The sequence below is a fragment of the Muntiacus reevesi genome, chromosome 4 (genome assembly GCF_963930625.1).
Source record: "Muntiacus reevesi chromosome 4, mMunRee1.1, whole genome shotgun sequence".
Taxonomy (NCBI): Eukaryota; Metazoa; Chordata; class Mammalia; order Artiodactyla; family Cervidae; genus Muntiacus; species Muntiacus reevesi.
In genome coordinates, this window is record NC_089252.1 from 40,215,077 (window position 1) to 40,241,470 (window position 26,394).

The 26,394-nt window shown below is 52.8% G+C and overlaps 1 protein-coding gene across 1 annotated transcript in view; it reads left to right on the top strand.

Annotated features, from left to right (window-relative positions):
• Positions 1–25,393, top strand: part of APCDD1 (APC down-regulated 1) — a 32,566-nt gene extending 7,173 nt beyond the window's left edge. Inside the window, exons 2-5 of the mRNA XM_065932587.1 lie at positions 6,403–6,586; positions 9,634–10,165; positions 22,066–22,387; positions 23,357–25,393. Coding sequence (XP_065788659.1) covers positions 6,403–6,586; positions 9,634–10,165; positions 22,066–22,387; positions 23,357–23,808 — 1,490 coding nt within the window. The 3' untranslated portion in view covers positions 23,809–25,393. The remainder of the gene's footprint in view (positions 1–6,402; positions 6,587–9,633; positions 10,166–22,065; positions 22,388–23,356) is intronic.
• The last annotated feature ends 1,001 nt before the right edge of the window (positions 25,394–26,394 follow it).

A 26,394-nucleotide genomic window follows, 5' to 3' on the forward strand; every position in this document is an offset into this window, starting at 1 on the left:
AGCCCCTTTCTACCTGCGCTGGTGCCGTTTAACCTTTGAGATGCTCTTTTCCTTGTAGTCATTTGCAACAAAACTTAACGAATAAGACCCGATGAGCTAGTCTTCTCAACTGACCAAAACATCTAGACTCCTTAGTTCACCAAAACCATGATGTTATTTGTGTGTGGACTCAAACATGTGTGTTTCCTCACTCATATGAGAAACACAGAGAGGGGGACCCTCTCGTGGCCTAAATAGAACTGTCACCTGCTCACCCACGACCGCTGCATCCAGAGCACCACCCACAGTCACTGCTGTTCCTAACAGCGACGTTGCTGTACACCGCCTTAAGAACCTGAAAGGCTGTCATGTCAACTGCACTCAATGTTCAATGGCAGAATTGTCAACAACCAAATATGGCAATGGGGTTTCCCAGGTGGTGCTAGTGGTAAAGAACCCATCTGCTAATACAGGAGACTTAAGAGACTCAGGTTCGAATCCTGGGTTGGGAAGATCCCCTGGAGGAGGGAATGGCAACCCACTCCCAGTATTCTTGTCTGGGGAAACCCATGGACAAAGGAGCCTGGCGAGCTACAGTCCATAAGGTCGCAAATAGTTGGACATGGCTGAAGAGACTTATCAAAGCACAGCACACAGTACAGCAAATATGGTGATTAGCCAATGCATTTCTGATTATACTGATAATCAAATCAAGTGGAGGGTTTTAAAGTTATTATGTATGATAAGACATTTACTATTATAAATAATAAGTACACTCAGGTAGGAACTGTTATCACAGTCGCCACCTAGGAGTTGGATGTCAATTTAGGCTGTTGAAGATGGGTGAAAGTGGACCTTTAATTATTTTGCAAGAGTTTGTTTCCAGACTTAGTACTGCATTAGTAATACTCCTGCTCTCTTCTCTCTGTCTTCCTCTCCCTCCTTTCATTTTTAAATACCTTCTTGGTGAGACCTCTTCCTACCACATGCCAGAGATGGTTTGTGCCTCTCCAGAACCACAGAGAAGATTTACTGCTTGTTGAGAGCAATTCCCTTCTCTCATCTTTCTCACGTATTCAGGAAAAAACGATACACTGAGCCATGGCAGAAGCTTCATAATTGATCCTCCTGCTGCTCATCCCTCCAAAAAAGGGAAAAGCAGTCTTTCCCAAATGGAATCCTTATCCTGTGTTAGTTTGCTTAAAAGCTTTGGGTTCCTCTTCCGTGTTCCAGCCCACTCCGTGCTCAAGATGACATACACAGAGCTCCGTCCTTGGCCACCCGGGGATCTCTCCTCCATGAGACCTCTCCATTCTTCTTCCTTGTGTTGGGCGTGGGCTGTAAACTGCCTGGACCATGTCCACTGTCTTCAGGACACAGCGGCCCCTCCAGGAACCCCCCAGGGTTGAACTCAGAGGCTGCTCCCCCTCATGAGCCCCTCCATAAATCCCGGGGTCTAGTTTCTTCCCCAACTGTAGGATGTGCCTATAGTGTGAATGCCTGGCCCTCTGGAGCCTTTCTGATGGTGTGAGTGAGTTGCTAGTTTCAGTCCCGGATTTGGAGCTGGCACAGTCCTAGCGATGCGAGAAAACGGGGCCCTGTGTTGGTCCTAAGACTGGTCTTGTAGGGTACCCCCTGGCTGATCCTGGGAAGGGATTCTTGGGGTATAAGGAGTGGGGAGTGGTCCACATGGCCTCCTCTACAGCTGAACTAGGTGCCTCACGTGGCCATTTCACTTCCAGTTGTTGATTGAATATTAGACTGAGCCTGGCTCAGACACTAAAGAATCCACCTGCAACGCAGAAGACCTGGGTTTGATCCCTGCGTTGGGAAGATCCCCTGGAGAAGGAAATGGCTACTCACTCCTATGTTCTTTTATTTTTTAATTGAAGGATAATTGCTTTACAGAATTTTGTTGTATTCTGTCAGACTGCAACATGAATCAGCCATAGGTATACATGTATCCCCTCTCTCTTGAACCTCCCTCCCATCTCCCACCACATCCCGCCCCTCTAGGTTGATACAGTGCCCCTGTTTGAGTTTCCTGAGACATATAGCAAATTCCTGTTGGCTACCTACTTTACAAGTGGTAATGTTAGTTTCCATGTTACTCTCTTCATACATCTCAACCTCTCCACCCCTCTCCCCATAAATCTGTTCTCTATGTCTGTTTCTTCATTGTGACACTCCAGTATTCTTGCCTGGAGAATCCCAGGGACAGAGGAGCCCGGCAGGCTACAGTCCATGGGATCGCAGAGTTGGACACAACTGACTAACACTTTTTATTTTCACATGGGACTGGCATCCACGATTCACACCAGGCGAGCTGGGTGAGTGTTGGCGATGCCAGTCCAGAGCTGACCATTAGAAACAGCTTCTCCTGCCTGCTCCCACTTGACCCCTTCAGTTTTGCTCCCTAAGAACCATCAAGGTGATGGGTACTTTGAAGGAAAAAGATAAAAAGAGAATAAATTCCAGTCCTATTTCCCACCCTAAAGATTCATCCCCACCTGGTGAGTAGCCCTGTGTCCCAGGGAGGGGTTGTCTATCGAGTCCTCAATCCTGCTGGCCTCCTGGGCAACACCTCGCCTGGCCCCCGATGTGGCTCATTGTCCACCAGGAGCAGCAGCAAGATGGAGACCTGTCTCTAGAAGCCGTTTACCTGCTCTCTGATGATGTGCAGTTGGTGGTTTGGGGATTTTATTTCTCTCTTCCCTGGTTAAAAAGCTGCCTGTGAGCTCCGTCCCTGGGTGGCCCCCACCTCCTGCAAAACCATGCAGGTCCCGAGCACCATGCTCTCTTCCCCCGCCCCTGAACCTACCTCCTCCCCAGACCCGGTCACCATCCACACTGGTCCTCGCACGTCCAGCCCAGTGAGACCTTGAGCGTCTCCGTGTTGGAAAAACTCAGCTTCATTCTTCTTTGTGCTTCCAGCCCCTACACTGCACAGAGTGGCAGCACGTGGGCACTGGTTACGGTGAGTAGAGCTTGTCACCGGCCTCGGGCCCCCACCCTCCTCTCCATCCGGGTCACCAGTGAGTCAGCTGCTAGGAGCCCAGGCCTCTGGGCATCCTGTCCGTGCAGAGCTCGGAGCGCATCAGGTCAGGGGCCTCTCACCGTTATGGTAGCTGTTCTGTTAGTTAGGAAGGGCTTTCTCAGGGCCTCTAAGAGCCTGATCATCATTTAAATAAAAGCATACGTGCATGCTAAGTCATTTCAGCCTTGTCCTACTCCTGGCAACCCCATGGACTCCAGCCCACCAGTATCCTTGGGATTCTCCAGGCAAGAATACTGGAGCAGGTTACCAAATAGCAACTAACATCTAATAAGAACTGTGAACCATGTGCTAAAGGAAATGCTCCTGGCGAGTCCTGAGACTGACCCCAGGACCCCACGGCGCTGTTCCCTCCTCTTTACAAGTGAGCACACGGGAGCCTGTGGGGGCCGAATGATGGGTTTGTGGTCACTGTGTCGTCGTGTATTTCATCGGTTGTAGGACTGCTATCCTTTCATAAACAAGGTCTGTACAGTGGGTGTGCATCTTCCGCTCACCGTGAGCCTGCGGGTGGTAGTCGTGTTGGGGACGTGTCTTCACCTGCGTGAAGCTGCAGGTGGACCCTGGACCCAGCTGCCCGTCCTGTCCTCAGCTCACTTCCTCTCTGTGTGCTCCTGTTACTCTCCATCTGTGGCATAGTTGCCAATAGCTTGGTCCTGAAAATAGAGTGAAAGTTTGAGCCAGGTATTAGAATTCACTTGTAAATTCCACTCTCAGCGCTGAGAACAAAACCAGGGTGGAAAGCAGGCAGACCAGTAAGAGAGCCGGGGGTGTCCTGTGACATCAGTGGGGCGAGTGTTCATCTCAGAGGAAGGGTGGGAAGTAACTGCCCTTACATGTTTCCTCACTGAGAAACAATCAGTTATGTGGAAGGGAAGATGCCCACGAAAAGATGAGGCTGTGTTTGAGCTTTGTTGTCGAGCTTGTTGCAGATCAGAGCCATTACTGTCCTAGTGAAGCATTGCAGCTGAAGGCCTGAGCTCTCTGGAGAGATGAAGCAGTCAGAGGCCGTGCTCTGAGGGTGTCTGGGCACTGCTGCTAAGGCCTGTTTCATCGCTTAAATGCAAGTGCTTTTTGTCACTGGTAATAAAATAATGATGCATCTTAACAACCACTGAAGTCTTGGGTTTGATGAAATCCGTTAAGTGGCTGATCCAGTTACAAACCCAAGCAGCCCAGCTCCGGCATTTCACCCATATCCACTCCCTTCCAGCTTTCCTTACCTTTACAGGAACACATTTGCAGGGTGTAAAGGGGTTTATATAAATCAGTTTTAGAACAGAGCTTGGCTTGGTTGATCTGAGAGCATGGCATCTTGACTGAATCCTGTTTCACATTTAAAAGAGAATCTTCCCCAGTTCCCAGTGTCTCTTGACTTGAAGACTTGAATTAAAGTCTATTTTTTTTTTTTAGCCACATAACAATTGCTCACATAATTGACTAAATGGATGGCAAGTCATACTGTATTATATCTTGGTTTCATTCCCACCAGGGCACTCAGGAAGTGCTTCCTATTGTCAGGATGATCACCGCTTTTGGGGTTGGTGGAGGCACCCCTCTCCAGCCTCAAGTTCAAAGCCAGCTGAGAGAGGTCCACACAGGTGCCGGACAAATGGGGACTGAAACCCTGGAATTGGGCTAGATACCCCAGCAGAAGACACAGGGAGGGTGGATGGCCATGTAGGATTGCTAACAGGCCACCCCTGACTTTTCTAGACTTTCCTCCTTCCCAGAGCCACAGCCTGCCTACTGAACGGGCCTCACTGTGGGGCTGGCAGAGGGGCTGATCAGAGTGCATGTGTTTTGAAAACAGGCTGGCTTTGCAAAGAGAAACAGCCGGGTTAGCAGACTTGTGTCCTGCCTGTTTCCTTCTGCTCTCTGGGGAGGGTCGGGAATGGAGCACCCAGGACCATGACTGCAGCAGAAGGGCCTTTCCTGGGATGGAGTTGAAGGCCCGGGGAAGGGGTCCTTACTTAACAGCCCTAAGCACTGACGTCTACACCACCCGATGCAGATTTCTGAGTTTTAGCGTCACCACATTACCAGGTGGCACTACTGGTTAAGAACCCCCCTGCTGATGCAGGACACATAAGAGACATGGGTTCGATCCCTGGGTCGGGAAGATCCCCTGGAGGAGGGCATGGCAACCCACTCCAGTATTTTGGAGAATCCCATGGACAGAGGAGCCTGGTGAGCTACAGTCCGTAGGCTCGCAAAGAGTTGTACACAACTGAGCACACACACACACACACACACACTCTAACTCACGTGTGACTCACATGGTTTGGCCGAACAGAGTTGGTGGTGACGTAGCATTTACCATTTATTATGAAACAATTACCACAATCAGTTTTGTTAACACCCATCTTTCATTGTTGTATGTTTGTCTAATAGTAGTTTTTTTTTGTTTTTTTTTTTGCTAACACAGTGCTGAATACCTAGTGGGTCCACAATAAAGACCCATCAGATCATGAGTTATTTCAGGATTGACTCTCAGAAGGAACAGCAAGCTTTCAGAAAGACAGCTCTGTCTGTTTTCATTGCCTTTTCCTGAACACGCGGTGGTAGTACTTTTGTATGCACATTTTGGCCAACCTGGTCCCCATGTACTAAGGAGGCATTTTGGCCTAGGTCCCCTCTACCCTGGAAAACATTTACAAGTGTTCAGTCTTGCAGTCAGTCTTATTAAACCCTGTAACGTATGTTTGTTTGTCACCAACTTTGGGTGGCAACTTTGAAAGATCACTGGGGGAAATGTCACCCCTGCCCCCTTGGAGGGTGAGTGGAAGACTGGCACCACCTTTAGAAGGTGTCAACTTGGAGACCGATGACCCCGAGATGCATGAGGTAGTGCGCGCAGAAGGGAGCCCCTACGGCAGGGTGTCTCCTGAGCGCCATGGGCCTCTCCCGCCAATTCCTTTCACCCTTTTGCTGAGGCCACTGTCATCTGTGTGTAACTGGCCTGTCCACCTTCCTGACCTCCCTTCCTGCCATCCTTCCAGCCCTGTCTCCAGCCTCGGTGGCCCTGAAGCACAGGCTTCTCTCCCATGCAGCCCTGCACAGCTATCCCCAGCGACATGGCCTTGTTGGCTGGTTCAGGAAACTGGGTTTGGGCTCTGGCTTTGCTAGGGACTCGCCAAGTGACCTCACGCAAGTCACGTTCATTGTCTCCCTGGATCCCATCTTCTCAGTTGGGCGAGGATCTCCTGAGACCCTTTCCCACTGAGGCACGTGAATTCCAGGAGAGCAGGAACAGCCATAGACCCGGCGTTTCCCACCTGGGGGACGTCCCTGCCTCGGGGAAGTTCCTCCGCCAGCCTCAGGTCTCTCGGGCTCCACTGACACCAGCTTCCGCGTTTCTGTTTCAGGGCTGGGAGAGGGCTCTGCTCTCCTTCATCCGGACAGCAGGACCCATCCCAGGTCCTTGGAGAAAAGCGCCTGGCGGGCCTTCAAAGAATCCCAGTGTCATCACATGCTCAAACACCTCCACAATGGAGCCAGGATCACCGTGCAGATGCCACCCGCCATCGAGGGCCACTGGGTGTCCACTGGGTAAGCGGCCGGGGCGCGAGGGCCCAGCAATTGCACTTCTTAGAGTTTCTCAGGTGCTCAGAGACTTTCTAGAACCCACAGTGATCCTGGGGTTGTCTGAGTTCTCACTCAGAGCCAAGCGACTCTTGGAAGCCTGGGTTGATGAAGAAACAGAGCTCGGTCCTGCAGAAATCTTAGCCTGGGCAGTGGGGATACGGGGCCACGGTGAAGCCACCAGGAGTGAAAGCGTCCTTGTTTACTGAACCTGAGGACCACTCGTGTATGAAAAGAAACCATTAGCAAGTGAAATTAGCAAGGCGTCTGTGTTTCACCAACCCTGAAACATGACGTGCAAGCTTCTGATGGTCTAAATAGTCTAGCCGTATCCTAGTAAGTTGATATCCAGCTTCAGAGTCTGAGAGTACATTAAAAGGGACCCACACTGCCTGGACCAGCCAGGGCGCAGCTCTTGGCTTCTTTTCCAGGCTGTGGAGCTGAGATTTATCCTGGTTTGAGCTCTGGCTTATCTTCCATTAGAGCTTTTAAAAATAGCCCAGAGGCAGACCTGTAGTCCTCCCCCTGCCCATTAAATTGGTGCAAATTCACATAGCTAACTAGGCTAAGGAATAGTGGGATCTGACACCTTCTGTGCAGACCTTCCCCAGGTGCCTCAGGGAGGGTTCACAGGCATCCAGAGAAGAGAGGAAAAAAAGGAATAAGATGAGGAAGACCCAGGGGTTTTTTTGTTTGTTTTTTTGTTTTCCCCTAAAACTGGGGTTTCTCAGAATAACCTCCTCATCAGTATTGGCACAGACAATCTTAACACAGTGTACTTTTAAATAATTTATCATTTTGTTCAACAAATATTTCTGGAGTGCACAAATGTTTACTGTGCCTAAGCACAGTTCTAGATTTTTTGTGTGTAGCAGAGAATCAAACAGACACGTCTTCAGGAATTTCACAAATAAACACACAAAGAAGTGTTACAAAAGAGGGAAAAAAAACAACAGGTGCTCCAGGAGAATCTCAGGGCCCCTATTTTAGGACGGGGTGGGGTGGGAAGGGCTACCAAGATGAGGACACTTGAGCTGAGATGTCCTTGGCAGTGCAAGACTGGGAAGAGCTCTTGCTGTGGGGCAGGCAGAGGCTGGACTGGAGAAGCACCATGGCAGCCCTTGTGCCTGGGGTGGGCGCGGGACAGCCCCCAGGAGGCCAAGGAGGAGGCTAAGCCGGCTCTCAGGGTCCTTGCAGGCCAAGTCTCTGTGAGTTTGGCTTTTAATGTAAGAGAACATTGAAGAGATTTCAGCAAGGGCCCTGCTAACAGTCCGATGTAATGTGACTGAAGGATGCTCTGGCTCAAGGGGATGGTGGAAAGAGTGATGGGGATAGTAGGGTTCTTGGCCTCCTTAATCAATAGAAATCAATCAGAGGCCGGACAAGAAATGCAGGCCAGGCTTTACTGGGGCCCCTGCTGCAGCAGAGGGGAGCAAAAAGAAGTAGTAGGTTGCCTTGCTCGCCCAGGAGGCTTAGTGGTAAAGCATCCGCCAGCCAATGCAGGACACTCTGGTTTGATTCCTGGGTCGGGAAGATCCCCTGGAGGAGGAAATGGCAACCCACCCCAGTATTCTTGCCTGGGACATCCCATGGACAGAGGAGCCTGGCAGGCTACACCACATGGGGTCACAAGAGTCAGACACGACTTAGCGACTAAACAAGGATAACAACAACCCCCCAAGGGAAGGGTGAGCTTATTCTTTACATGGGATGAGGGTAGGGGGTGTGTCCAGGGGTTGGCAGGTGGGATGGCTTAGGTGGTCTGCCCACACCTTAAGTGGTATTGAGTGCAGGGAGCACATACAGTCCCCTGCTTTTGCTCCTGGCTCTTCAGAAGACAGTGGGGTTTTTGATCTTTCTGTATCTTGTTCATAATTTGCCCAACCGTGGTCTTCCTGTATCTTGTTGTCCATAATTTGCCCAACCGCACATGCACACAGTTACTTTTAGTTTCGTAGTTTCTGTGTATCCATTGCTGGAGGAGAGGTATGTCCAGGTGCAGGCACTGTGGCCAAGGGTCCTGGGTCCCAGCACCTTTCAACTTGGGGATGACCAATTAAAAACCTGGCTGGAGACTAGTTCCAGCTGGAAATGGCTGAGGGCTGGGTGAGGGGAGTCAGAGTCGGCGGGCTGATGGAGAAGTGAGTGGGTGTGAACTTAGAACTGGATCAGCAGATTCTCAAGTGAGATGAGGTGTGAGAAGTCAGTGATGCTCTTGTCTAAACCGCGGCAGCAGACATGAGCCTGCTTACACGGAAGGACTCCTCTCTCCCTGGGGGATGGGGGGAATATGGGTTTCCTCTCCCTCTGTCACAGAGACAGATGCTCAGAGGACCACTGGGTGCCGTATGTCCACCCAGCATCTGCCGGCAGGTGAAGGTCTCTCCCCAGAGAATGGTACCCACTTCTGGTAATGCTCAGTTGCGTCTGACTCTTTGCGACCCATGGACTTTAGCCCCTGGTCCATGGGATTTCCCAGGCAAGAATACTGGAGTGGGTTGCCATTTCCTCCTCCTCTTCCTGACCCAGGGATCAAACCCACATCTCCTGTGTCTCCTGCATTGCAAGTGGATTCTTAACACTGAGACATCAGGGAAGCCCTAATGCCCATCCACCAGTTTGTAAACTAACAGTAATTTTGAGAACCACTGGCCTTTGGGATGTCGGCTTCACAGCTTGATTTAGCCACACATGGCTCAAACCAGATTTACCATACCTACTAGGTTTATATATAAATAATAGATACAAGCAGGTTAAAGGCCAAAAGTGGTGAGAGGAAAGTCCCAATGTCACCAAGACTAGGATCTGGCTAAAGGTGATGAGTGGATGGATTCTCTGGCCAACCCATTGACCACAGCTGTGAGGTGTGGGGTCAGACCCCTGTGATGACCCCCCCACTGTGCTCACAGCATCCCCCCATTTGTCTGTAGCTGTGAGGTGTGGGGTCAGACCCCTGTGATGACCCCCCTCCTGTGGCTCCAGGCTCACTGGGTCTCTCCCCCACTTTCCTGCAGCTGTGAGGTGCGGTCAGGCCCCGAGTTTATCACCAGGTCCTACCGATTCTACCACAACAACACATTCAAGGCCTACCAGTTCTACTACGGCGGCAACCGCTGCACTAGCCCCACCTACACGTTGGTGGTCCGTGGCAAGATCCGCCTGCGCCAGGCCTCCTGGATCATCCGCGGTGGCACCGAGGCTGACTACCAGCTGCACCGCGTGCAGGTCGTGTGCCACTCAGAAGCGGTGGCCGAGCAGCTGGGGCAGCTGGTCAACCGCACGTGCCCTGGCTTTGTGCCTGCCGGGGGCGCCTGGGTGCAGGACGTGCCCTACGACCTGTGGCGGGAGGAGGGCGGGCGCGAGTGCACCCGGGCCATGAACTTCGCCATGCACGAGCTGCAGCTGGTGCGCGTGGAGAAGCAGCACCTGCCACACAGCCTGGACCGCCTGGTGGAGGAGCTCTTCCTCGGGGACGTGCACACCGACACCGCCCAAAGGATGTTCTACCGGCCGTCCAGTTATCAGCCGCCGCTGCAGAATGCCAAGGTAAGGCGCAGGGCCAGATACGGGGGTGGGGGCTGAAACACGGAGGGGCTGGGGCGTCCAGCTACCAGCTGCCCCTGAAGAAAGCCAAGGAACTCTGATGCCCCACTGTGCCCCAGATGTTGGGGGGGCTCTGTCAGAGAGGGACTGCTGGGGGTGATGGGACAGGAGGGCTGCAGGCTGGGGGACACAGAGCCTGGGTCAGAGCACCTGGAGGCTCACCTCCAGCTCTGTGATGAGGCCTGGTTTTCCCATCTGATGAGGGTGATGGTCCTGGGTTGGTGGCTCAGAAGGGCCTTGGTGGCCATCCTTGAAAATTTCTAAGTCTTCTTTCTGTCCTGACCCTCTGGGAGCTTCTTCCAGAGTCCAAGAGGAAAGCTTGCAAGAAATGGAGAGGGGTTATGATCTTAGCACCTGGGAAGACAGAAGGGCAGCCAGGTGGGGATCCCCTGGCCCTGGAGGTGGGCGTGGGGGTGGGGGCTGTGGACTGTTAGAGCCTCCTGCTCTGTCTCCACGACAACCCCGTGAGACCGCAACGACCACCCTCTTAGCAGAAAAGCAAGCAACTGAGGTGTGAGGGGTGGTCTCCTGCCCAGGGTCACTGGTTAGTGACTTTCAGGGTCAGAGCTTGAACCCAGGTCTTTCCCGAGACCCCACCCTCTCCCGGTTGGACTGAGTAAGACCTCAGTCACTGTGGCACTGGGGAGGATGTGATGGGGACAATGAAAATCTTGAATGCTGACCCGCGAATTACACTTGAATTCACCAGGCACTTCCTTCCCTCAGGCTCGGAGTCTGTGTCAGCAGTAACAGGATGGTTTCCACCACAGAATCTGGGGAGGCAGGCAGGGGGCCTGGGTTGCAGGGTCTGGGGGGAGGCAGAGAACCCCTCCCCCTCATCAGACCAGCTTTTCTGGAATCCTCTCTAGAATAGCAGCTCTCCAATCACAGGGCTTGTCTGACTTTTGCTTGCTTGGTGGTTTATTTGTTGGTTTTATATTTTTTTGTTTTTTTAAATTTATTTTTAACTGGGGGAAAACTGGGCTTCCCTGGTGGCTCAGCTGGTAAAGAATCCACCTGCAATGCGGGAGACCTGGGTTCGATCCCTGGATTGGGAAGATCCCCTGGAGAAGGGAATGGCTACCCACTCCTGTATTCTGGCCTGGAGAATTCCATGGACTTTATAGTCCATGGGGTTGCAAAGAGTCAGACATGACTGAGTAACTTTCATTTTGTTGCTTTATAGTGTTGTGTTGGTTTCTCACCTGGTTTGTTCTCTCTCCTCTGAGGGCGCTTGTGTCTGGTGAGGGTACCGCACGGTATTGCCCCCACCAGACCACAATTGTCTTCTTTCTGTGACTGCGAGCTTGTGCCGTGAGAGTTGGGAAAGTCACCTTTGTGACGACTTCGGGACATCTGTGCGGAGGCCAGCCTGCAGACGCTGCTTCCTCCGGGTGCGTGTCTCGGGGACATCCCCTCCTCGGGCTCCAAGCAGACGCATGTCAGGTCCGTGTGCTGTGCCCTGCAAGTTCCTGGGCTGTCTGGAGCAAAGATGGGACAGGGTCATGGGGGAGAGGGGGACCTCCTGCCCCCAGGACCCCAGGCGCCCTCCCAGGGAGAAGGCAGGCAAGGGCTCTGCCTGCTCCGTGGCTGATGGAGGGGCCCCAGGCCCGGCTCCTGGGAAGTGAAAGGATGTCACAGGACCTCTGTGGGTGGCTGCCACCAGACACTGTGGCTCCTCTTCAGACTCTTGGTGTCAAGACACTGTGGGAAGGGGGTTTGCAAACGTGCACTTGGCGTCCTCTGAGCCCAGTCGAGCTGACATTCACATTGTCTCTGGGAATGAGTGTGTCACTGGCGAGGATGGCCTGCAGCTCGTCCGGAAACTCCACAGGAGCCAGAGTCCTGACCCAGCCTGGCTAAGCCTATGAGAGGATTGCCTGGGAGCAGAGCCTTTATTCCTGCTCACAGTCCAGCGAGGATGCTAGTGAGCAGGATGGTCAGGGACCAGGAAGGAGAGGGAAGCCAGACAGAGGCCCCCTGGCTCAGAGAGGCCGCAGATGGGCTGGACCTGACCTGCTGCTGTGTGTGCACATCATGGGGTCCAGGCCCCGCTTCCTCACCTGAGGATGCCCACATGGGCTCTTTGATCTCCTGTGCTCTCCTTACACCTGGAAAATCAGGGAATGCCCACACCCAACTCTCTCTTCCCACCTCTTTCTCTGCCGCCTCTCAATGTTCTCTGGCTCTTAGAACAAAGTTAAAGGGTAAACCCTTGCTCCTGAGCTGGTGGCTCCAGAGAGGCACCCCCAGTCCTGTGCCCACTGGGCTGACTTCCCTCACCAAGATCCGCCATCTGTTGGGAGAGCCAGGCTCAGACTCCAGCTCCTGGAGCACACACATTTCGGAAATGAGTCATGACACGTCAGCGTGGCGATAGAGGGTGGCACCTATAAGGCTGACCTTCTTAGGATTTTCATAGAAGAGTCGAGGCTTTATTTTCTGACAACATTGGACAGACTACAGAATATGTAGACCTTGGAGATGGAGCCAGTCCCAGGGTCCAGGTCTCCCGGGGTCACCAGCTGCAGGCTTGACAGTGTTTTTCTGACCTCTGGAAGTAAATCTTTCCTGTAAAAGAAGCAGAATTGATTGGGTTGACATGCAGAGCACCATGAGGTGTTGGGAGAGGCCGCCCACCCGGCCTGCAGTGAGGAGCCCTCGGGGCAGGTGGCTCCTGGGAGGGAGGGTGGCTGAGGAGGGCCCCCCCAGCGATGATGAGGCTGTAAGATGGATCCTCCTGTTTTCTCTTCCCTCCTCTGCGGGGACTGTTTCCCCAGATGCTTAAGAAGGAAACTCTTTAAAACCCAGGCCACGATCCCTCTCCTCGTTAAAGAAACGCTAAGGGTGGAGAGAGCCTTGGACCATAGAGATTACCCAGGACACACTGTCGAGTTTTGTTGTTTGTTTCAAAGGAAGGTATTGAGCAGTGTGAAGAGTGTGATACCGTGTGTAAAACTAGCAACAGAAGAAGGTAGGCTGACCAGGGACCTGGTGTTTCTGCAATGTCGGAACAAGGAGAAGGGGACAGTACAGCCAGGGACAAATGTTTGTCACCGGGAATGTTTCTGTGCCTTTGTGCCATGATCTTAACGCTATGCAAACTCGTTACCACACTCAAATTATAAAAAGGCAGGACTCCGAGGCTTGGAGGAGAGTGGTGGCCACAGATGGAGTGGTGGCCGGGCTGGGCGGACGTGGGCCGGCGTCCAGGCCTGGGCTGTGCTCTCTGCGGAGGCCGGCCCGGCCCCGTGGCTCGGGGAGCTGAAAAGGCCCGTTCTTCTCCTGTTGTCCCAGGCATGTGCGTCCGGGCCGCTGCGAGCGAGTGGTCAGGAAGTGTTACGATCCCTCCCCAGGCGGGCTGGGGGCGTAGGTCAATGGGCTCGGCCTCCGGGGCCTCTCTAGAGCCCTAGGTGCTGTCTGCCCACCGGCTCCCTCAGGCCCGCCCTCCCGCCGCCTGGGAAAGGAGGGGCTGGGGGCGCTTCCGGACAGACCACAGGCCCAGCCGCCCCCTCCTCTGAACCCTTCACCTCCCCTAATCGCCAGTCCTTAGAGACCTGGCTGAAAATTAGCTTAACTGCTAAATTGAGTTTAAAACCACTCGTTTCAACCCCTCTGGAAATGGGACACCGTGTAAAAATAGAAAATTTAAATCAGCTTGTTTTTCTTAGCTTTGTACAACTTTGCTGTGAGGTTCAGAGCCCTCGGCAAATACGTGATGTTTGAAGAGACTCAGGTGAGCCTCCTGGGAGGATTCTTCCGGATGAAGTTGGCTACTTTTCATTAAAAAGAAAAACAGGACCCCCTAAAGTAACCCTGAAAGAAGAGGCTCAGCCTGAGTCGAGTTCAGCTTCAGGGCACGTTCCCCTCTGCCTGGATTCCTGTGCCGCGGAGGGTTAGCCAGGCGCCTTCTTTCCTCGGCAGAATCAAAAGTGATTAGAGCAAAGATTGCCGGGGTCACTGGAAACGCCAGGGCCTCAGGATCAGGCTTGCAAGCAAACGGAATTGGGCTTTATCCAAAACCCTAGGCCGGTGAGGCCACAGCATCGTAAATCAGAGAGGTGTCTGCAAACCAGACCACTCTCCCCAGCCACGTGCCTGAGGTATTTGGCCTGGAATGTGATGGCGGGGCTGCCCGGCAAGGAAGAAGCCCAGCAGCATGTTTTGGGGCTGCCTGAGCCCTGGGAGGAAGCAGGGGTTCCCATGTGCTTTCTGTCCTGCATTCTCTGCAGACCTTGGGCTCAAACAGCCATTGTCTGGAGGGAGTTTGTCTTTCCAAGGCTCTTCAGAGCCCGTGAGAAATACAGGTTTATGGTGACATCTGTGACATCCCAGGGACCTTGGACCACATGGCCGTGGACAGCAGGTGTCCGCCCAGCTCTGGGAGGTGGGTCTGCGGCAGGAAGGGTGTCTCCTTAGGCCTGTGGTTGGCATGACTCTCGGTGGGGCAGTGAGTGGGTGTCACAGGTGCACTGGTAGAAGGATCCAGAAGCTCATGGAGGAATCTGAGTCTCCGCTCTTTTCTGCCAGTGCAGGGAAAGGAGAGGGGTTTGTGGAGGTGATGGGAATTGGAAGAGGTGGTCGAGGACGGGGCATTCAAGGAGTCAAGACTGAGACAGTGTCAGAAGCCGGCTTACCTTCAGGATGCTGCTGTAAAGAACCGTGACCTTGCCCCTGCGGCCGGGTGCTGCCCAGCGGTGATGGGATCAGCTGATGGGCTCTGGACTCCGGCGGGCTTGCTCAGGTAGACACCCCGGGGCCAAGAAATGCATTATCACGCAACGGCCACGCCGCATGGCTCCTGGCCTCCACTGTGTCTGCAGAAGCGTGTTTTCTTTTTTTTTTCTGATTCCTGAGTGCAAGATTGCTTTATTCAGGGAGTCAGCAGACCAGGAAGTTGTTGTTGTCAGGGACCATGCACGCGGTAAGCATTTCGTCCCTTAAAAGGCCCGGAGGCTGGGAGGACGGCGTGAGCTCCCTGGTGCAGGAAGTCAACGTTGGGAATTCCAGGGCGAGTCCTGGTGTTCGGGGTGTTGGCCAAGCTGCGGGGCGAGGATGGGGCAGGGGTCAGACGTGGGATCCACTGCCTTCATGGCAAACTCGACTGTGAGGATGAGTTGCCTTCAGTTCTTAAATGCTCTAGGACACAACCAAGTAAACGTTAATTCAAAGTTCCTTCTGAAACCTCCCCTACAGTCATCTGTATTGAAGAGCCAGCAGTCTTCTCAAGGATCTTTCTATCCTGCTTTTGGGTCTGGGCGCAGTGTGTCTGCAACGGCAAGCTGAAGGCAGGATTCTCTCTCGTGTGATTTACAGGAAAGGTCTTTGTGAGCTCACGGCTCAGACTCTAAACCTCCTAGAAAACCGTTTCTAGGAAATGCAGTGTTGTTCCCCAGGGGACACACCCAATGTCCCGTCCTACCTCCAGGACGCAGTGTTCCCTCGACTCTGCTCCGGAAGCATCCGGCAGCCACACACAGGACCGAGGAGCAGCTGAGCCTCTCTTGCCCTCGTTGTCCTTCCAGCTGGAACCTTCTGGGTGCCTGCATCACAGCTACAGGACTGCTGGGCAGCATCTTTGTGTGGCTGAGTCCTCTTCCCTCAGCACCTGCATCAGCTCCTGGCTGGTGGTAACCAGGCTGAGTGGGGTCTGAGCGCTGCTCCGGCCTGGCCAGACGGACTGCCAGCCTCCAGGGGTGGGGAGTGGGGTCTAAGGCTACAGTTACAGACACCCAACCCATTTCTTGCTGCAGGTCACTCCTCATGTTGAAACGCTTTTCCCCTCCTTAGTCATCGTGAAAGCCTGCTATTTAAGAAAAGCATCTGGGGGACTTCCCTGATAGTCCAGTGGTTAAGAATCCACCTTGCAATGCAGGGGACACATGTTTGATCCCTGGTTGGGGAACTAAGATCCTACACGCCACAGAGCAACTAAGCCTGCCTGCCACAGCTAGAGAGTCCTGTGCTGCAAGGAAGGATCCCGAGTGCTGCGACTAAGACTCGACCCAGCCAAAGAAATAAATATTTTTTAAAAAAAGAAAAGCATCTTGGAAAAGAGAAATTTCACACCTGGGGCAGTATCTCAGCCTTAATTTTTGCTTCCCCACGGTTGTTCCTATAGATCTTTTGAGTTTTATTCAAGCCAAAGTGAAAGTGAAAGTCGCTCAGTCATGTCCAACTCTTTGCAATCCCATGATGGGCTTCCCACCAGACTTCTCTTGTCCATGAAATTCTCCAGGCAAGAATACTGGAGTGGGTCGCCACTCCCTTCTTCAGGAGATCTTCCCGACCCAGGGATCGAACCTCGAACTTGGGTGTCCTGAATTGCAGGCAGATTCTTTACCATCTGAGCCACCAGGGAAGCCCAATATTCAAGCCAAGGATGGTGGTAATTAACAGCACAAATCAAAACTTTTTAAAAAAATCCTATCCACAAGACAGAAAGGTGTTCCCTTTATCCAACCATGACTGAAACTGTCCCCTTGTTGACAGTGTCTATTGAGAGGCCAGAAATCCCACTCATTTGTGACATTTGGTTTCTTAATACCAACTGAAAGAGTTGTTTAAAATTGTGACTAGTCAACTCAACAACAATAACAATAAAAGAAACCCAATTAAAAAATGAGTAAGGGGAGTTCCCTGATAGTCCAGTGGTTAGGATTTCAGGTTTTCTCTGCCAGGGCCCGGGTTCAGTCCCTGGTTGGGGAGCTGAGATTCCACATGCCATGTGGCACAGCCACAGAAGATGTACAAATTAGCCCGTAAGTGCATGAAAGATGCTCAGCATTTCTAATCCTTAGGGAAATGCAGATCGGAACTGCAATGGGTTACCACCTTCACACCTATTAGGATGGCTGTTACAAAGAAAGGAGAAAGTAGCAATTGGTGAGGATATAGAGAAATGGGGACCTTTGTGAGAATGTATGGTGTGAAGCTGCTGTGGAAAACCGTATGGCAAGTCCTCAAAACATCAAACACAGAATTGTCATTGTTCAGCCGCTCAGTCGTGTCCAACTCTGCGACCCCATGACTATAGCCCACCAGACTCCTGTCCATGGGATTCTACAGGGAAGGATACTGGAGTGGGTTGTGATTTCCTCCTCCATAGGATCTTCCCGACCCAGGGATCGAACTCATACCTCCTGCACTGGCAGGCGGATTCTTTACTACTGAGCTACAGGGGAAGCCCAAAGACAGAATTACAATTAGCAGTTCCACGTATTGACCCCAAAGAATTGAAAGCAAGGTCTGAGGTGTATTGGACAGCAATGTTCATAGCCGAATCGTTCACTGTAGCGAACAAGTGGAAGCAGTGTAGGTGTCCACCGGCAGATGATGGCTAAACCAAGTGTGCACGCACACAGTGGAGTACCACTCAGCCTTAGGACGGAGATTCTGACACAGGCTGGCATGTGGATGAACCTTGAGGACATCGTGTTAAATAAGCCAGTTACAAGAAGGACTGTATGATCCCACTTATATGAGGGACCTCAAGTTGTCATATATTCTTAGAGACAGACAGTAGGATGTTGGTTGTCAGGGGCTCGAATGAGGTGGGGCCAGAGTTTTGGAAGATGGAGAAGTTCTGGACACAGTTGGTGGTGATTGGACCACTATGTGAATGCACTTTGATGGCAAGTGTTATGTATATTTTACCACTACAGGGGCTTCCCAGGTGCCACTAGTGGTAAAGAACCTGCCTGTCAATGAAGGAGACGTAAGAGACATGGGTTTAATCCCTGAGTTTGGAAGATACCCTGGAGGAAGGCATGGCAACCCACTCCAGTATTCTTGCCTGGAGAATCCCACGGACTTAGAGGAGCCTGGCGGGTTACAATCTATAGGGTCGCACAGAGTCAGACATGACTGAAGCGACTTAGGATGCATGAAGTCAAGTAACTAGTTCACAGATTTGGCAAGATCAATACCCAAGGGCCAGCTTCCTCCCACTCCCTCCCAGCGGATGGATGACAAGCTTCTCCAAAACTACCCAGCCTGCGTTTCTCCGCTGCCAACCAGAAATGGTTCAGGCGGGACCCTCACTTACATGAAAGAACCAGAGTTCAGCCAGGTCCTCATCTCAGAGTTTAGGACCCCTGCCCTGTCTTTCTTAAAGAAAAACACCAGACACCACCGTGCTGGGCATGGACCAGCCAGGCCACACACCAGTGCCCCCTCCTCTGAGCTGGTTCCTTTTCTGAAGAACAGTTGATCCCTGGTGTCATCGGAGCAGCTCTTATAAGAACTAAGACCCCTTGTTCCCGCCCCACCCGCCCAGTCTAAGAATTCTGGGCCCTTCCTGAATGATATTGGTGTTTGAGGAAGCAAACAGATCTTTTCAGGGATTGAGGCTCGTGTCTTCCTAGAATGGCCAGAAATGAAGTGGTCACAAGTGATGTTTTAAAATTCCCAGATAGCAAACCGAATGGTGGAAGCAGGAGGAAGCAAGTGGAGGCTGGGTTGGCCTGTCGGGACCTGTGGGCTGCGTAGGATCTGGCTGGTAGGCAGGAGTCGGGGAGCAATCAGCAGGCTGCCAGCTGGCAAGCTCCTGGGGGAGTAGCCAAGCAGTCGCTCCTTGCGTGTGTTTTGGAAGCACCCTGGTGTGTGCTCTCAGAGGGTTCTCTTTCCAGGGTGTCTCCTGCACCACTTGGCATGTTTGCTAACAGGCACCAGCATCAGAACGTTTGTGAAATCTCAGAGACTTGAGTCTGAGTACTGGGCTGGTTTCACTCAGATGTTGTGGACTGGGGTGGGGGGGCAGGGACAGCAGGTATAGTTTGATCAAGGTGCTGCTCACAATAACACTTACTAGCCATTAAGCGGCTAACTTCCTGGATGCGGAAGCTTATATGATGTTACAGGCATTATATTAGCTTTCTATCCCAAACTTTGAGTATCAGAACCCCCTTCTAAGGTAAAATAAATTTGAAACCTTCACTTCCTAGTAATTTACAAGAAAATAACATCATGGCAAAATTACTGAATTCAATGATGCTTTCTTTCAATTAAATTTGTCTTTTTCATCCTATCATGCATTTGAAAGATCGTAGCACATATAGCAGGAGACGTGCTATTTGTTTGGTCTTCCTACCAAGTGCCATGCACACACACAGCCCCAACTCGCCGAAACTTCTCTATGCAGCAATTCTCGGAGTACAGAGTGGGACCTGCCTTAATCTGTGCTCATTTCCTACAGCATTTATGCAGGTATAACAGTGCTCATTTTATGCATGGGGACGTTGACATGGAGAGATCGGTATCTTTCCTACAGTCCCCAGCTGCAGTTGCTGGCCTTTGACTCTCATGCCATGGCTGGAATCATCATTTTTTGTGCAAAGAAGCCCCCGTGGGCTGTGTGCACGTGTCCTTCCGGTCCGTGTCCTCGTGGTGGCTTGCAGACAGCCCCCTGCTGACCACGGGCTGTAGGGCACTTTCTTGTGTATCTCAGAGACCTGGGCAGGAAACCGTAGGTGTACAAACACATGAGGACCGGGACAGAGAAGCCTCTGCGCTGCCTATTGGATCTCCTCCTCAAGCCCCAAGCAAACCTCCTTTCCCGAAAATAATGCCTGGCTCCACTGGCACGAGGACTGTCAGTGGGCGTCATGCTGTCCTGGAAGGAGAGCGTGGAGGGGGGAGACTGGAATGCCCTGGTCCCCTCCTTTGCCCTCCTGCTCTTGAAGGCAGCCCCTCTCAGAGTCAGTTCGAGGGATGGAAAGGCCTCGAGGTTGGATTTCTGCCCAGAGAACAAGTGCCTGCCTGCCGAGTGACCACCTGTCAGTCCTGCCCGCAGGCTCGGAGCTGTGCCTGGTGGGCCCCAGGCAGGGGCGGGACCAGGGTTGCCCTCCCGCCACAGAGCGGTCATGTGGGCGTGGGCTTCTAGCGTGGCCGGCGTCTGGCAGCCTGGGTGGGTTTACAGACCCACGTGGCGTGGAGAGGAGCAGAGAGGATGTCCGTCCTAGGAGGCAGCCCTGGCCACAGGCCTCCTGGGCCTTGGGTCCTGCAACTGGCAATGGCCATCTCTCTGGTCACAGAGCTGCCCTCCCAACTCCCAGACCTCAGCTTTTTCTATGAACCCCGAGCCTTGCTCCAGGCAGACAGCATCCACGTGGCTGACAGTCTCGGGGCCCCTACTCGGGGTTTTCTCAGCCGCAGCCCTAGACAGCCCTCATGCAGGATCCACGTTGGTGCCCCAAGGCAGGCCCAGGCAAAGAGGCACTCCCCACAGACAAGTGGCTGCTCTCACACTAAGTACGTGGCTTAAAACCATGAAGCAGGAGTCAGGAAGAGCCAGCACACTGTCCAGACTGAGGGCCAGCGCATACAGGTGGGTACAGGAGTGCCCATATCCTCCCTGGCCTCTGCTCTTGCCTCCTTGAGGCCGAGCCCTCATGCCCTCCTTCTCGGGGACCCCTGCCCTCATGACACAGCGCCCTGAGTCACCCACGGCAACTGGAGTGCTTTTATCCTTCTGTGCGTGCTAAGTCGCTTCAGTCATGTCTGACTCTTTGCAACCCCATGGATTATAGCCTGCCAGGTTCCTCTGTCCATGGGATTCTCCAGGCAGGAATACTGGAGTGGGTTGCTATTCTCTTCTCCAGGAGATCTTCCCGAACTAGGGATCAAACCTGCGTCTCTTATGTCTCCTGCATTTGCAGGTGGATTCTTTACCACTAACGCCACCTCAGAAGCCTTTTTCCTTCTAATGTCTCATAATTATTTTCATTGGAAAAAATCTAGTTGTGGTAAAATACAGGTAACAAAGTGTACCATCTTAGTTACGTCTAGGCATCCAGTTCGGTGATGTCAAGGACATTCAGGTTGTTGTATGACCTTCCTCTCCATCCACCCCAGCCCCCAGGAACTTCTGTTCTGCTTTTGGTCTCCATAGATTTGTCCACTTGAGGTCCCTCTATGTGGGATCGTACAGGGTTTGTCCTCTGTGACGGGCTCATTTCACTTGGTATAATGTCCTCCAGGTTTATCCATGTAACAGCCTGCATGTGTCAGAATCCCCTTTTTCAAGGCTGAATCCTATTCCTTTGCATGTCTGGACCACATTTTCTTTATTCAGCCACTGATACACAATGTTGCTTCCGCCTTTAGATTATTGTGAATCGTGCTGATGTGAACAGGGGTGAACAGATTCCTGTTTGAGGCCCTGATTTCAGTTCTTTAGGGTATAAGCCAGAAGTGGGGTGCCAGGTCCTAAGAGAATTCTTTTCTGAAGCAACTACATCATTTTACATTTCCACCAGCAGTGCAATGGGGTTCCGGTTTCTCTACATCCTCACCAAGACTCTCATTTTCTGCTGGTCTTGATAGTGCATGCTAAGTTGCTGCAGCCCTGACCTTATGGACTGTAGCCCAGCAGCCTCCTCTGTCCATGGGATTCTCCAGGCAAGAATACTGGACTGGGTTGCATGCCTTCCTCCAGGGGATCTTCCCCACCCAGGAATGGAACCTGGGTCTCTCATGTCTCCTGCATTGCAAGTGGGTTCTTTACCGCTGAGTCACTGGGGGAAGCCGGGTCTTGATAGTAGCCATCCTAATTGGGCAAGGTGGTGCCAGCCTTTCTTTTTGACATCAAGTGTCCAAGACAGGTGGTATGGAATAAGATGTAACAGGATTTTCAAAGGGCCTTCAAATCACAGTTGAAATATTTAGGCCTGGCTCTACCATCACCCCCACACGTGCGTGCTGATGAGAACAGGCGGGCACACACTCCCCCAGGCGCCCTCGCGTACCCTGGTTAACGGCATGGTGCCCTGGGGAGGCGAAGGCTGTGCGTTTGCACTGCCCTCGTGGACACCGTCTTTTCCCACCTTGTGTCTCGGCTGCAGAACCACGACCACGCCTGCGTCGCCTGCCGCATCATCCACCGCTCGGACGAGCACCGGCCGCCCCTGCTGCCCCCCAAGGCGGACCTGACGGTGGGGCTGCACGGCGAGTGGGTGAGCCAGCGCTGCGAGGTGCGGCCCGAGGTCCTCTTCCTGACACGCCACTTCATCTTCCACGACAACAACCATAGTTGGGAGGGACATTACTACCACTACTCGGACCCCGTGTGCAAGCACCCCACCTTCACCCTCTACGCCAGGGGCCGCTACAGCCGCGGCGTGCACTCCGCCAGGGTCCTCGGTGGCACGGAGTTCGTGTTCAAAGGTAGGGCCCACACCGCCCCGGAGCTGATGTCATGGGGGCGGTGCGGGGGCGTGTCTGTGGAGGCGGAGCCGGGGCACAGGGCATCTTCTCTGCAGGGATGTTGGGGAGGAGACCTCCCGCCGTCAGGGCATCGTTCGCTGCGGCCCCTGGGCTGTGGTCAGTGGCGCATCTGGTGCCCCAATGTTTGCCTGTCTGACCCTGGAGAAGATGCCATGCACTTGCAGGTGGGAGGTCGGAGGCCTGCAGGCAGGTGAAGGGTGACTTCACCAGGCTGCTGTCAGCCAGGGTGTCATATGGGCTCTATTTCTAGGCTTTGTTTGAGCATGTGCATCTTTTTAGGCAGGTGTCCACCCTGTCATGGACAAATAAGACAGTGGTGTGACCCCTCCCATGACAGCATCCCAGGGTTCAAACCCCGCCCCCCCTCCCCATAGCTCTTGTGTGTACACAGAATATGGCCCCTGAGAGGGGTTCGAATTTGGTTGGGGTTTCCCTTTAATGGATTTAAGCATATTTTTCTTGCTTGCCACCTAATTAACCTTAGTTGCTCAATTCATGGGCCAGTATTAATTTGCAAGACTGCTCACTCATATAGGTGTCTGACACCAAAACTATTTAAAAACCTCAAAACCTATTCATAAAAACAAATTCCAGGTTTTGTTGACAATGGTGTCCATCCCAATGAGCAGTGTCCCCAGAGACCACTCCCTGGGGACAGTCTGGCTTCATAGAACAGGCTGGGTCAGCTGCTGAGTGGGCTCAACATGGACAGCAGATGGTCTGGACTTCCCCTGGTGGCACCTGCAAGGTGCCTGGGGTGGCCACTGGTCACGTCCACGCATGGCATCCTTTCCACCCGAGGGTCCTTCCTGTGGGCCATGGTCTGCGGGGTGGGCTGACAGCAGGGGCCTGTGAGGCGTGGCGCCGCCAGCAGCCGCGCATCACAGAGCTATCTTGTCTCATTGGCAGTGAACCACATGAAGGTCACCCCCATGGACGCGGCCACGGCCTCACTCCTCAACGTCTTCAGCGGGAATGAGTGTGGGGCCGAGGGCTCCTGGCAGGTGGGCGTCCAGCAGGATGTGACCCACACCAACGGCTGCGTGGCCCTGGGCATCAGGCTGCCTCACACGGAGTACGAGATCTTCAAGATGGAGCGAGACACCCGCGGCCGCTACCTGCTGTTCAACGGCCAGAGACCCAGCGATGGCTCCAGCCCGGACCGGCCCGAGAAGAGAGCCACGTCCTACCAGATGCCCCTGGTGCAGTGCGCCTCGTCGGCGCCCAGGCCTGAGGACTTCTCTGAGGACCCCGGGGGGCATGGGCACCGCAGCTGGGCCCCCGGGAGCAGCCCAGGTCCCCTGCTGCTGGCAGGGCTCACCGGCCTCTGGACTCTGTCACCCTGGCTCGGCCTCGGCTAGAAGTGCCAAGGGTGTGATTTTTTTTTTTCCACACCAGGATGCCTTACAATTTACAGACTTTATGGAAAGAAGAGACACTTCTTCCTCAGATGCACTTGAGCGGCTGAGAATGGTGCTCCTTCCCGCCCGCCACCTCCACCCTCCAACCCGCCCAGCCTGAGTCATGAGCTGTTTGAAGATTCAGCTTTGAACTCCGTCCAGTTGGGTCCTGGGCCTGGGCGTCCTCACCATATAATTGCACTTTAAGACCGCAGAGGGTTTCAGGCAAGCGTGTTGGCAGAGGCAGCGGGGCAAGAGCTCCACCGTCTTCTTCCTTTCCATCGTTGTGCGCTTCGGGGGAGCTCCGGCTTCAGCTTTTCCTGCTGCTTCTCTGCGGCTGCTTCCTGCTCCTGTGAACCTGCTTTGCTCTCTGAGTTCCCAGCTGGGGATGCTGAGCAGAGTTGGTTGGGACTGTGATCCAGACAGTTTTTTTTTTTACATAAAGAAGAGACAGGGGAGCAGAAAAAGACATGAGTGTAAGGGAACAACTGTGCCAGCCTTTCCGCAGAAAGAGGACAAAGCCACACTTTCAGATGTTGAAAAGTATCTGTAATTAAAGTTTCAGAGTCACTTAAACAATGGTCGTTTTAGCTTGTTGGGAAAGGAGGTGCCGGTCTGTGCTGGTCCTTGGTCATCACTCTTACCGCCCAGGCACGGGGTGGGGCGGTGCGGGTCAGCACCCTTCCCACTACAGCTGGACAGGAGCCGCGATTCAGGGAGGATGACCCGGGTGACGTGGTGCCCGTCTGGTCTGGCCTCCTCTCTGGAGGACCCTGTCCTGGCTCACGTGGCGCCTGGAGGTTTACTCTGTCACCTCTGCCGCTTCAAAGACTAAGACTCAGAGACCCCATGTGGGCGCCACGGCCCTGGCTGTCCAGAGGAGGCAGTGGGGGCATCCTAGCCGGGTCCCCAGAGACCGTTCACCCTGCTCAGGGTTCAGGCCGGGCTGACCCGGCTCTGCCCCTGCAGAGAGTCTCAGGGCACCGTCGACAGAGTCTGTGAGGGTGCGCGAGTCGCTGTGGCTTATTAGGAAATGTGCGCTCTGAACACCGAAGATGGTGGCCAGGAGAGACATGGAGGGAAGCGTGCGTCACCGAGAGAAAGCCCGGACATAACTAGAAGCTGGTGTGCAAACCATGATTGAGGTCAAGAGTCCCACTGTACTTAAGCGCTGCCTTTATGAGACGCTGTGGTGATAAGTTATAAGGGGGCATGGGGGACCACAGTGCTGTGTCTTTAGATGATATTTTACATTGCGGTTGAGGGGGGTTATTCCAATGAAAGTACTAACTTAATGTCTGCCCAGTTTAATAAACAGAGATGTCAGAGATACTCCCACAATATACATTTTACCTGTGGATCTATTTAATTAACACTAATGCTATCTTTAAAGGATATAATAAAATTGTGTTAAAAAAAAAAAACCAAACATGTTCACTACAGAATACCTCTGTGATTTACTGTAAAAATGTTGGATTTATAGTCACTCATCTGGACTCAGCTGTTCACACTGTTTAAAAGTACACTCCATGTGTATACACATATACACACCCATATGCACATATACCCCAATACACAGGCTTTAATATGTATATAGTGTGTGATATGTATGTGTCTTAGGGACGAGATGACATTCATGTGTCTTGTCACTTTCTGATCTACTACAAATCAGAACAGAGAATGACCAGTATAATTTATTCACAAATTATTGTCAGTTGGATTTGTGCCTGTCGCTCACTGTCTCACCCACATACTTCACGTCCTAAAACTAAGCTGCCCGGGTAGCCTACGAAGATTGTCTTATTTTAAGAGATTCTCCATCACTTTGAAGAAACACATGGCCTATCCTTTAATAGTCATTCTGTTTCAAGAATTGGAAATTTTAACTTAAGGCCAAGGTGCCGTCTCTGAGGAAGGAATGGCTGACTCTAGAATATTCCATAAAGGCTGACAATACTCCATAATCTGCACTCAGGCGCTGGCCAGTCTGCCCTGAAGTTAGAAGCTGGTCATATTTGTAACTGAGATTGGGGCAGGCAGGGCATGAACACTGGCTGGCTCTCCTTGGTGTTGCTGGCCTCTGGGACTGGATGTCTTGTCCTGGGCAGCAGGCTGGTCACAGGCAGCTCAGAGAGCTGCTTCTTGGTCAGCAACATAATTTGAGTGTCACCTGGGCTTCAGACTCTGTAAAACCCAAGTTGACCTAGGACTCAAGAAGGAACTTCTAGGATCCCAGTGTCCCTAGCACAGAGCAGAGGGGGTTCGTTCAGACATTACAAGCGCCACCGTTTGTCCCAGAGGCCCAGCGTCCAGCACTGCCAAGATCGTCCATCCTGAGAGGTCCGTCACAGGGTTCCCATGCCAAGCTGCCCATTGGGGTGACCCCGTGCTTCCCGACACGGAGGAGCCCTGTTCAAAGGCGGGCAGCCCAGAACCTCTCTGATGGGGCCTCGCACACACACACCAGATGGAAACAACCTGAGTGTAGGCCTTGTAGCTCCTGGCTGAAAGAAAATCTTTCTGACGGTAGAAGCGCGGTTTTCTAGT